At 29.9% G+C, this 13,556-nt stretch overlaps 1 protein-coding gene across 1 annotated transcript; it reads left to right on the forward strand.

Moving 5' to 3' along the window:
• Window positions 1-6,282: 6,282 nt before the first annotated feature.
• LOC123302563 lies at window positions 6,283-8,370 on the forward strand. The gene is made up of 3 exons (XM_044885533.1): window positions 6,283-6,453; window positions 6,530-6,739; window positions 8,196-8,370. Exons 1-3 carry the CDS (start codon window positions 6,387-6,389, stop codon window positions 8,336-8,338), a joined length of 420 nt encoding a protein of 139 aa, XP_044741468.1. The 5' UTR covers window positions 6,283-6,386; the 3' UTR covers window positions 8,339-8,370.
• The last annotated feature ends 5,186 nt before the right edge of the window (window positions 8,371-13,556 follow it).

The raw sequence follows: 13,556 nt of genomic DNA on the forward strand, positions 1-13,556 counted from the left end.
GGTTGTTTGGTCACTACTTATGAGTAATCAAATACAGAACGTTCGATTAACGACGTGTGTGAGAAGCCTTTAAAGTTCCATATCCAACCAAGAACTGATTTTATAAACATCCTGCGTATATTGAAAATGATACTAAAATTAGTTTTAACCTAATGGATAGTTTTCAAAATATTGCAAACATTTTTTATTTTAAATTTTCATTTCAAAAATTCTTAGCGATTTTTTTTTTTTTAGTAATAATCATCCAAAAAAACACAAAAACGCAAAAAAAATCGATCAATTTATTTCAGTTTGTTTATTTTGTTTTTTGAGTCGATAAATTTTATAGTAACAAGTGCCATTTTTAATTTACTCGAAAAAGGATATTTTTAATTGTGTGGAATATTTGTGGTTAAGAATCTTTCCTATTATTAATTGCCTTCAAAAGTGGAACAACATTCCATTGGATTTAAGCTTTTTATAATTTATTTTTTGTTTTTTTAATTTTATAAATTACAAAAATTATTAATTTATGGGTACTTTTTTTAGGAATTAATATTTTGTTTAAATTTTCATTTTTTGATTAATTAAGGTTAAGAACATTGACTTGATCGTCGAGCTCAGGAGTTTTTAATTCGTTTTTGGAAAGACTCACATGAATATGCCAAATTTTGTGCGAAGTAATCCCTATTTGACGCAATACACGTTAACATTTTCCCCAAGTTCCGAGACGTGAGTTTTGCGAATTCCTTGTACTTCTGGTACGACTTTAGTTACGTGAAAAATCTCGTTGACTCGACTATAAATATTCTTTTCTACGGCCAAGTTTGAATTCTGATATTAGCTAATCAAAATTAAGTACCTTTGTAATTATTAAGCTTACACAACTTACAAGACTGAAAACATAACCACGTCACAATGGAAAAAAGCCGAAGTGTCCTTATCTTTCTAGATATTTTCTAGAACAAAAAAAAAAAAAAAAACGTAAAAAATAATAAATGGAAGGATTCCACAAAAAATGTTGGGAAATAAACAAATTATGAAATAAATTGATTCTGTAAATTATTTTTTATAAACATATTTTTCTACTTTAGAACATAATTTTCTATTTCTAAACATATTTTTGAAAACTGCACCAACAACTACGAGTCCATAACAAATAAACAAGAAATAATTGTCTTTTTTGAAAGTGACAAATTTTTTTAAAGCAGGGTTTTAGAAATTATATGAAGTATTAATTTTTTTTTAGAATACATTTTATTTTGATTTTGTCAAATTTTAATTTTGTTTATTTTTTTTTGTACAAATTTACCTGTAAAAAAATTGATTACAGTGCCGTGAAATTAGAATTGTGGAACGTAAATTATTTAAGGAGTAACACCCGTGTAGAAATTTGATGACAAAATAGTAGTCCGATGTTACATTTCTCTGATTTCGAGAAGAAACTCCCAAATATTAATATTTTGGATGATAGGGAAATATCTTTAAGGCTTTGATGCCCTGTGCAGTAGCAAATAATACATTAAGGACTGGATCTGAGTCTTATATCTTAAAGTTGAACTTTTTCATCAATCTACACAGGTGTGCCTTCTTAAATTTTAAAGTAGGGCTATTTTTGTACTTACTTAAAAATTTAAATTATTGTCTAGTTAATATATTGCGAAATTTGATAAATTTTTACATGGTCCGTAACTTAACACAAGAGAGTAGGAGCTGACAATGGTGTCTCTTCCTAGAAATATTTGAAACAGTGAATTTCAATAAAAATAAAGCTGTAAAATTCAAAATTCTCGAATTAATAAAAAATTTAATAATACCAAATATTAATGTACTTAAAAATGTCCATGTATTATAAAATTTGCAACCACTTTTTTGTCTACTTAAGGCGGGAATTTTGAAAACATAAACACAAAAGAAAGGTTTTCATTTAGGATTTTTAATTTTCAAAAATATTATCATCAAAAATGTTTTTTTCATTATAATTTTTAGTTTTTTGTTTTTAATGTTTTTTTTTTTTTGTAATTTATTTTTTTAAAGTAGTCATTTAGGATTTTTTTTTGAGGAATCTCAAAAAATAAAACAGAAGTATTAAAACAAATTTAACTTACACTTTTATGAAACGTAAATTATATATATTTTATGTTGTATCTTAAAAAAAAAATAAATAATTATAAATCCAAAAATTATGTGCTTTATTTCTAGAATTTCATAATTTGTTGCCATTTTAGAACTTTTAAGATGTAACCTCATGATGACGCTTTTAACGCAAACGATTTTAAGCGTGTCAACAACTGAGGTAATTGCTTAGGTCCAACCATTGTAGATTCGTAAGAAAAAATGTAAAGTGATACGTAATAAGTATTTTTTTAAGTCAAAAAGCGAAAAAGTTCAGTGAAATATTGATGTTTTATGTAAAACATTTTGTGATATGAAAGTTGGACATTCAAAATATGTTTTTTTTATAAATGTCCCTATATTCAATGTGTCCCTAGCTGACCTATGCAATTACCTCAGTTGTTGCCACGCTTCTCACTGTACGGAATGATAGGCGATGCTTAGTCTATTTATAACTTTAAAGTCAATGCGCTTGACGCTGATTTTGAGCGTCCGTCAAATTAGGGTCTAATCATAAACATAGTAATACTAGACTACGCGATTCATTTACTTTCTGAGTTAAAAAGTTTTTCGAACTTCAAAAAGAGAGCCTCTGAATCTGAGGTAGAGAGCTATCTTTGTCCCACTTTGCGGTGAGCATTGCCATATGACAGAGATAACTATACCAGAACTTTCTTCGTATTTCTTTCTAATATTAACATGAATTTCATCGAATGCGCACTCTATCTATATGGCATGAAGAAATTTTATGATCAATATCGAGTTACTCGGGTTAATCGATAAAATGTTTATTAATAATATTCATATCGATATCTCGTGATTAATTTAATTTTAATAAAATACATGATAATGTTACATAAAAAATTGTATCCATAATGGCTGTAGAATATGCACAGCCTTAATGTTCTAGAATAACTTATCGTTTAGATTTTAATCAGAACATTCTTGGAAAAATGCATAATTTGTTTTAAAACGTAAAAGTTTAATATATTTTATTGGACTTGAAATAAAATAATGGATGTTACAAAAGCAAATAAAGGGAATGTTAATTTCTTGGATAATGTTCCAGATAATGTTCCACATATACAAGAAGCCGACGAAGAAAATTCATCGAAAAATCTGGATTTGAAAAAAAAGGTATTTTCTTTAGTTTTATATCGAATACTTATATTTTAATAAACGATTCGAGTATAGTAGATCGAAACTTTAAAATATAAAATCGAATTTTTCGACAGACGAATCGAACCACGTACGTCGTACGAAAGTATAAAGCGAAAATAATTGGCATCTGCGAAGTGGGCCCATGTATTTTTTAATTTAAAAGATTTTTTACATTAAGTATCTCAATGGTTTTTCGCTGCTTTATAATTTCATAATACAAGATCTTTGTCCGATGTACGTCGATAATCTGCGTTGACTCTACAGAGGAATAGACTTTTTGAGGAATGAAAATTTTTTACTCGAAAATTGGACTGAAAAATTTCTAAGAACTTTTTTTGTAACTTTTAACCCCAATTCATGATACAATTTTTTCCGAAGCAATTCGGTTAATATTTCTTATTTGTTTAAAAAAATTAGCAATACAAAACAATATCCCACCGGGTTACCCACGGGAAACCTGCACTTTTACGTTCAGGAACATGTTTTAAACGAGATCCTGTAAAAATTTTCCATGGGAAAATTTTATTTTGCCGGATCTATTATTTAAGTTGCATAAATCATATTCGTTTCGGAAAACAAAGTTTGTTTTTCGGAATTGAATCTTATTATTTGTTTTGAAAACTAATATTAGTTTTTTTTCTTATTTAGGTACTTTATCATGGACTTCCGAAGAGAAGAACAAAAAGGTTATACGCCATTGATGAACGCGAACCATTATATTAACAGTTACAGAAAATTATAATACGTGTTCGAGGAGTAAAAGCTTTTGGTAGAATTACAATTGGTAATGTAATTTTCAACTTTGTGTTACAAAAATAACAAAATTGTAAATTCTTGAATGATTATACCACGTATATGAAATATATCAAGGTATATTAAGTTTAGTCCCAAGTTTGTAACGCTTAAAAATATTGATGCTATGAACAAAATTTTGGTATAGGTGTTCATAAAATCACCTAAATAGTCCATTTCCGGTTGTCTGTCTGTCTATCGTCTGTCCGTCTGTCATCACGATTACTCAAAAACGAAAAGATATATCAAGCTGAAATTTTTATAGCGTGCTGAGGACGTAAAAAGTGAGGTCAAGTTCGTAAATGAGCATCATAGGTCAATTGGATTCGTAGGATCCATCTTGTGAAACGTTAGAGATAGAACAAAAGTTTAAATGTAAAAAATGTTCCTTATAAAAAAATAAACAACTTTTGTTTGAAACATTTTTACGTTAACATCACTGTTTACCCGTGAAAGCGCATTTTATGCTCAAATTCTAGTATTATATGGGTATTTCAGCTATATATGTGTGACATGTATGTATGTGTAATGTGACAGAGTAATTAACGTCTATATACATGGTATTTCAACAATTAGCTTAGTTAATTGTTTCTTTTCAATTGTTTTATACTAATTTGAGTTTCAACATTTTTTTTGTAATTCATAAAAAAAAGGATTGTAAATCAAATTATAACCAGTTTTTGTAAATTTCAAATTATTTATTCCAGAATAAATCAACAGTTTTAGAAAATTACAAAAAACAATTGTAATTTTACAAAAATCTTTAAAAATGTATAATAAAATAATAATTACCTTATAAATATATTTTTTTTACAAAAATAAATTTGTTATTATTAATTTTGAAGAAATACTAAGTTAAAATTTTGTTTTAGCTCAATCTGTGATATTTTTGACCCAACGCTAACGTTTGCCGTCACATAATGCCTCAGCTTATTGTCATGTCATCCTAAAATGTTCTTTGAATTATTCTAATCAAAAATTGCCATGGCCATAAAAATTTTTAACGAATAGTGTTCGAGTTACGGGCGATCAAAGCTACACTTGTATTATTTTTACAGTAACTGTCTTACTAGTAAAATGGCTTTCTGTGAAACATTTTCAAACGCCACCCAAAATGTTCTTTAGATCGGTCTGATCAAAAACTCTCATGGCTTCAAAAATTTTTAACAGATTTTCATGATTTTGGATCCTATTTATGAAATTACATCAAGGTATGTATTTTTTTACCCCGATAAATATTAGTATTAAAATTATCCGCAAATTATTTTAGCATTAATGTTCCCAATTTTAAGAAGGAGCAGTTATCTTGTTTACTCCACAGATGTCACTATTGCTTACACTATTATCTAAGATAATATATATCTTATATATTATCTTACTATTATCCTACATAATTGTTGTGCCATGAGTAAGACTGTGTACAAAACGCTTATTTCTAAAGCAAGTGTTTATAGCGATTTCAAAATTCGAATTTTCATTTCTTTTCAATATGTGAAGCTTTTTGTTGTCTGAATGGTTGTCAGAATCAATTCACAAATTACGTCAAATCTTATGAAGGTTTCAATAAAAATATTACGCAAGCATTGCTATTCAAGCATAGGCAGCGTATTAAACAATTAAATTTGTTATCATCTCGCTATGCAGGGCCGGATTTAATATTTTGCCGCCCTTGGGCACTGAAAAAAATGCCGCCCCATCATTGAAATATCACTCAAAGCTATGTAGTTTTGGTATCTTATTAAAAAAAAAAAACATATTGAGTCTCTTTGCACTCATTGTAGAACGTAAGTAGTTTTTAACCTTTTTCTAAAAACGATCGTTCTGCACTACAGTTTGTTACAGCTAACGTAATAAATATTCTATTATTGCGATTTCTACGTTTGGAAACTCAGTGTGAAGGTCGTTTAAATTTAATTATTATCATTAAATCCGGACATACAATAATGAATAATTCCAGACTGTTTCGGTAGTGACTAATTAAAGAATAGTCATTACCGACTGACATTTTCAAAAAGGTTTGTTTCCATAATGTCCCACAAGTCACAAGTGCGATTGTTGAAAGTGAACTAGTTGGTTTTATATTTGTTTGTAGACAATTTAAAAAAAAAAAGCTGTTGAGACATTCAGGCTTCCGTAGGCACAGACCTTACAAGTTTTATGTATTTGTTACGCAGCCATTTATATGTTATGAAAACAGTTGGCATTATTGATAATAATTCTTTTTTTACATGACAGAACGACACTGTCAAACACAAAGCTTATTCATAAAAATAATAAAGAATATTAAATTATTGGTGAAATTAATAAATTTGAAACGATAATTTTAATAAACAATAATTATGTCAATTGTTGCTGAAAAACTTCAAGATGATACAAATATTCCGTTGGCTGATGACGATCCACAAGGTAGCATATAATTTTTTAATTTGTTTAAAATTGATTTTTTTTTTGTTGTAATGACTAATACCTGGTTATTGTTTAGTTATCATTCAAGATGATCCAGAAACTGGATCAGATTTGTTACATGCACGAAGTATAGATTCAATTCCATCGTCGTTTACAAATGGTAGCACCAGTCCGCATAATTTAGTGATGGGTCCGAATAGTTTAGATGTGGATGTTAGTATTGATGAACAAGAGGAGAAAGCTCGATTGATATCACAAGTTTTAGAATTGCAAAATACACTTGATGGTAGGTGATTTGATATTTTTTGAAATTTCAAACTTACCCAAAGAAAAAACCCACGTCTAATTTGTTTTGATGAGTCATTAGTTTTATAATTAATCTTAAAGATTGTAGTTTTTTATTATAAGCGATCGAGACGAAATTTTTTTTGGAGAAAACCGAAATTATTAGGGAATAATATGTATTAAAATAATAATTCCGTCATGTCCGTCTGTGTTACAAAAAATTGTTAAATTTTGATAGATAGAATGTCCTTCAATTTCACTTTCAGAGAAGAAAAAAAGGTTTCTAATAACTTTTCTGCTTAAATTAACAGCGACAGATACGAATCTCCAAAAAATGCAAAAATTGTGTTCCTCTCCTCGTAATTTTTATGCCATGTGATATAGAAATCTGAAAAATTTATCATTAGTAGTACTCGTCAAAGGTAGCACAGGACTGTCGTACGTCCTTAAATGAGCTGGCGGAACGAATGAATGTAGACCTGGTATGGGTACCGGGACACAGGGACATTCCAGGAAATTGTGAAGCCGACGAGCTTGCCTGAAATGGCACGATGCTGCCGGACACAAGCATTAATAAATACCCGGGAGTTCCATTTGCGAACTGCAAGTTACTCCTGAAAGAGGATATTCTGAAAAAGGCCAATCTTAGATGGAGGGAAGAACGTACTTGTGGTACTACAAGATATGGTCTGAGTACAATCGCAGACGTTCCGAAGTTTTCATATCACTTCCAAGGGCCTCTGTTCTCAAAGTTGTTGCGGCTATCACAGGACACTGGCTGGGCGGCAAGCATGCTGAACGCTTAGGCCTGGCAGTGTATCACGACTACTGCAGGAGCTGTCACAGTGGTGACGAGGAGGAGACAATGTCTCATCTTCTCTGTCACTGCCCAACTCTTGTCATGAGGAGATAGACTGACTTGAACCAGCCTCTCTTTGACGACCTCTCCGATGTAAAGTCAGTCGACATCAAAGCCCTCCTGCTGTTCTTAAACAGCTCCAAATGGTTCACGGAGTAGTGGTCGGGGAGGGGCCAACCCATTTACGGCATCACAACGGAACCTATGGTCTAAGTGTGTCCCATCCCAGGACAGCCACTCTAACCTAACTTAACCTAACCTAGTACTCGATAAATACTGTCAACGAAAATAATTTCAAGCTTGGAATGTTAATACGGGGCGACAAGGGGAACATGATACTTTAAACATTTGGAGAGCGTACATTATGTGAAATTTTCACCTGAGAAAAAAGTTATTTTAAACATTTTATTGCATTTTTAAATAAATCTTTCTTTATTTACGTGACGTCAAAAAACAAACAATTGCGTCATCAAAACTGTCGAAATACATGGTATTTCAACAATTAACTCAGTCAATTATTTGTTTTCACTTGTTTTTAATTTAATTTTGTTGTACTATTTATCTATAATTTATAAAGCATATATTTTCTTTATCCCAGATTTATCAAGACGAGTTGATAGTGTGAAAGAAGAAAATTTAAAACTTCGTTCAGAAAATCAAGTATTAAGTCAATATATTGAAAACTTGATGTCCGCTTCATCTGTATTTCAATCGACATCACCAAAGAGTAAAAAAAATTAAAGGGAAAAACCAAAAAAGAAGAAAATTTACAATTAAAAATTAATATATATTTATTATTTAAAATTTTTTAAGGAAAAACAATTTAGTTACACAACTGCCTCTAAAATAAATTTTAAAAAAAATTGTTAAAATATAATTGCGAATTAATTATCGTGAAAATTTAGTTTTCACTAAGAAAAAAATTATTGAATAACAATTTTTTTGAAAAAAAAAAGAAGAAATTTTCTATAACGCTGGATCAGACAATATTTGAAACATTTGATAGTTACACCATCAAAAAAATGGAAAGTATCTATCAAAAAAATTGCTTAAATACACTTTTTACTTAAATATTGCTAGGTATGTGTTTCTCCTTTTGATCAAGTCAAGTTGTTCTATTCTCGTAATCTCCAGGACTCTCGAAATTAGATTAGTTTTCGAAGCTAGTCAATGTAATAGTTTTTTCCATTGTACAAAAGAAAATTATGTATTTAGAATATTTGAAATATGAAAATTTATATAAATGTGAACTTGTAATTTGATGAAGGACGACTCGATAATTTTGGCAAGCCCAATTTTTCCATAAGATTCACGTACTCAAATTGTTTTCGCCCTTAATATTGATAATCCGTGTGCTAGTAAGCTAAAAATTATGGCATATTTTGCAGATCAGAATAATACCTTTACATATGGTTTCCAATCCCCCGAGTCTTACTTGAGGTGTTTTCCTTTAAAGAGGGATTCGTTTTCTATGAACAAATTAGTTTATTTAAACACGATTTTTGGAATTCATAGACTTGCCAAATATTTTAGTCGTCCATCTCAAATAAAATTCAAAGTTGATGTGAAAATATTTATTTGACATGCGTAGAATGTTTTTTAAATATATAGAAACAAATTCTAGATGTATATCAAACTCGAAATGTTAAATGTTTACTTAATATCTGGATTTTTTCCACTCAAAGTAGAGCTTCTTTTAGAATGATGGATTTTGATCAATCCAGGAATTTTTAATCCCATATTCACGTCGAATAAATCTAGTTTAGTTTAAAAAACTTTGGAATATTTTCCAATATGCACTGTAAGATCTATCGTAAATCCAGACCATGCTTTTATTTCAGAATGCGTTACGAATATTGCACTGTAGATAAAAATACTATCAGTAGAGAAAATCAGATGAATCACCGGAAAACCGGACAATGACGTTGAATTGATCCAGCATTGCTCAGTGCTCGAACCAATATGACAGCCCTAGACACGCTGTATTGAAAATGATGTCGATAATGGTATTCTTAGACCTGATATTCTCTATTATAGTGCCTCAGCTCCATCGACATGTCAAATGTCGTTAAGCGTTAAACACGGTAACCAAATGAAGCCTTATTTACTCATCGTCGCGTCATAAATGGCAATTAACGTAGCTTTTGATTGATTACCACCATCGAACGCCTATGTTTGCGATATCAATGGAATGCAAGTTTTACGTCTTCACCATAGACATATAAGAATAGACTACACTAGTAACGGACGATCGTGTAAGTGGGATTCCAGATTCGATAAAAAGAGAACGATGCTCTGACGTACGTTTTGTCTCTTACAGTAAGCACTTGTCCAAGACTGTTAATGCGCAAACGTAACTAAAAAGAAACAAAACGTACGTCAGAGCATCTTTCTCTTTTTATCGAGTCTGGACAGATCACGTCCACTTCTTCAATCTATTCTTATATGTCTATGGTACTCACAGTGTATATTGGAACTTATCCACCACAAAATGACCATAACCTAAAAAAAAAACACAGGATAAAAACTCACGATATTATCCATAAATCATCTTGATCAATTGGGAATACTAGCCTAGTTTCAGTGTGGATCCATCACATCATATAAATTTTTGTGCTCTCTGGCCCTCTCCACGTTCCCTCCTTTCTCTCTTATTAAATAAATAAATATACATACTGTTGTAACTAAAAGAAAAAGTAAAAAATATAACTGTTATGTTGCTCACTTCTCAAAATATTTGCTATAAAAAAAAAATTTGCTAAACTAAAATCCATAATTGTTTGTTTGTGGTAGAAATGCACTTGAAAATTTTACTACACAAGTAAAAGACATAAGCCCAGCACTTAATTGTAAACATATTTTAGGACCGTTTCATGCGACAGTTGATACTGTAATTATTTCGATGCTTGATCTTAAACGACAAAGCAAAATTATCTTTTGACGGTTTTATTTTGATACATCGATTTTTGAGTGAATTTGTATGATGCGCGCGCACAGGATAACCCGAAATGCCAAATATTGTTGGGCTGCTTTGACAAATTCATATTCAAAATATTTCGCTCTAGTTATGCTGAGATTTATGGCGTGTTAGATTGCCCAAAATCGAAGTCGGGTAAGAAGATATTTTCTGATTTATTCATTAAGTTTTTCTTTGTTGTTTAAGATCAAATGAATAAATTGTCACAGTATTAAATGTTATTTGAAATGGGCATTAGTTATTTGGTTGTTTTTTAGTTTAATCGTCAAATTTTGATCATCCAAAATTTACATTTTTTTGCGTTGTGAATCAAATTATTAAAAAAAAAAAATGAAATATTTAAAATATTTTTATAAACAAACGATAATTCTTTTGTGTTCAAAAAAAAAAGTTAATTTTATTTATATTTATACAAAATTTTTTATTATTGATTTAAAAAAATTTTCTTTAATTTAAGCATATGACTATTTTTGGTAAATTTTTAAATGGTTGACGCTTTTCTGCCACTATTGTGGCAGTTCTAAACTTCTTTGTGATTTCACTAGCTCTGACTACTCGCTTATGGAAAAACAGACTTTAAATGAATTGAACGTGCCTTAGTCGTATGAGACTTTTTGAAAAATCAATAAAATCATGATGGCGATCGATCTGTAAGACCTGGACAGGACAGGGAATTTTAAAATTTTGGAACAGTTGGAACAGGAACAGATAAAAAATACTCCTAGACTACGAGTTTCTAGAATTGGCTTTTGAAAACCCAATTTTTAAACGATATTTATAAATGTATTCAGAGTATTCTGTACTTGACAGTAAAACCTTGAACTTCTTGTATAAATTAGCCAGGACGAACGAAAACGCTTTTAATAAAATTTCAAACTGAGGCCAAATGTATTATATATAAGAAAGTGGATTCCCAGAAATTGTAAGATAAAATGAGGTTGGCGATCGATCTGTAAGACCTGGACCTTCTAAGGTATATTCAATTCAAGTCTGTGAATTAATAATGAAGATATATCCAAATTGAAGAACGTCCAATTTCTGGCTAAATCTCCCTCATAATTTAAGATATATCGAAAATGTGATAAAAGTAGTTGAATACCAGAAAGTGTCACGAATTAGTAACTCGAGAGCGTCATCATTTATAAATTTTGCATTTATTACTTCGATTATTTTAATGATTTGTATATTTCTGTATATTTTGTACAATTTAAGAAAAAAAAAATTTTTTGTTAATGCCAAAATAGGACCATTATATGTACGCCTTGCAAGCCTTCTAAGGCTTTATTTATTTATATTTAAAAAAAAATAATAAAAACTGTTTACAAAATTTTCAGTTTATTATTTAATCCCAAGTTTGCCAAAAAATTTTCTTTCAGCTTTGTGCGATATTTTTGGTAAATTATACTTAAATCATAGAGTCCGTTATGATACCGAAAAAAGGTTGACCCATCCCCGATCACTTGAGCTATTTGAGAACAGCAGGAGTGCTTTTTTAAGCAGGAGTGACCTAAAACGCGGGTAAACCCTGCTGTGATGTCATAGCGGTATGAGTCATAGACCTTTTATTAGCAAAATCAACATTTTGAAGTTCTTTTTCAAAAATAGTGGAATACTCTAATGTCAAACTTTTAATATTTAATGTTAGTTTTTCGCTACCGTTCACCTTTGTGCGAAATATCGGGACCAGGACACAAAATTTAATGATCATTTTAGTTTTAGATCAAGTATAGGACGAAGAACTTTAAGGTAAGAAATAAATACATTAACGAGCTTTGAATTTTTTTTATTAAAGTAAAAATATTTATTTTCTTTGTTTTTAATATAAATAAATAAATAAAATTAACAAAATAAATTACTACAGAAATAAATAAGATTGTTTAAATAATAAGAAAAAATCGTAATCTGGTAACTGACTTTTATGATTTTTTTTACAGAAAAATTAATCATTTTTGTTTTTTTTTTCGACACCAGAATGTTATATTAAAAAGTAGAAGTATTTTTTAGCACACTTTTTTTTAAATGAAAAATTGGATATGTTTAGGTTTATTCAGATCAACTTGAACCTTAAACTTTTATAAAAATTAGAATGGAAAATTAAAAGTTACCAGGTAATTTAGGAATTTAATAATTTTTGAAGTTAAACTTCTTTGGCAGACCAAAATTACAAGGTAACATAAATTTTTTAAGTATTGGTGAAGCGATTTGGATTTATTGGTAGAAGATCAGTACCGGATTTACTTTACAAAGGCCCGTAGGTGGAATTTTTGTGGGGGCCTACTTGAGACGAAAATTTTTGATAGGAACGGGGAAATAACAGTAATAAATGAAATGACTGATATTTGAAGTTGATTAAAAGTTTACAGAGTATTATTTTAAAATCATTTTCCGATTCTTCTGCTCAGCAAAACTATCAATTTTTCAAAATTTACTTTCAAATTTTTTCATTTTGTGGAGGCCCATATACGCCGCCTAGTAAACCTATATGTAAATCCGGCACTGTAGAAGATAGGCTAGCAATCAGAAGCTTGGACGATCTACTTAGATGAACATCAGGGCAATTAAATTTCTTGTGGATAAGTCTGACTCCGGAATTTTTTTAACTACGATCTTTGAAAAGTTATGCGTTTTTAAATCAAACGTTTTGCAGGGTTTTATATGAAATATCTGAAAATCTGAGAAATCTTGGTACACCGTTGAATACTGAATAAATCTTAATATACCCAATATTAATGTTTTCGTTTAATTTATCCACCCTTAAAAAGCAATATTGAAGATTTTCACCTTTCAAAAAAAGCAACTTAAACCGTTTTAGCGATTTACTGCCTGAAAAACTATGAGACTTAAATCACATAAGTTTCAGTCTATATTCAAAATCTTCGGAATTGATTCTTAGGCGAAAAACCATCAATCGAAAACATTAACCAGTTGAAAGGAAAAGACAACACCAAGTACTTAAACATTTTCGCCGTTAAGTTTTTGGTT

This window comes from Chrysoperla carnea, chromosome X (genome assembly GCF_905475395.1).
Source record: "Chrysoperla carnea chromosome X, inChrCarn1.1, whole genome shotgun sequence".
In the NCBI taxonomy this organism is placed as follows: Eukaryota; Metazoa; Arthropoda; class Insecta; order Neuroptera; family Chrysopidae; genus Chrysoperla; species Chrysoperla carnea.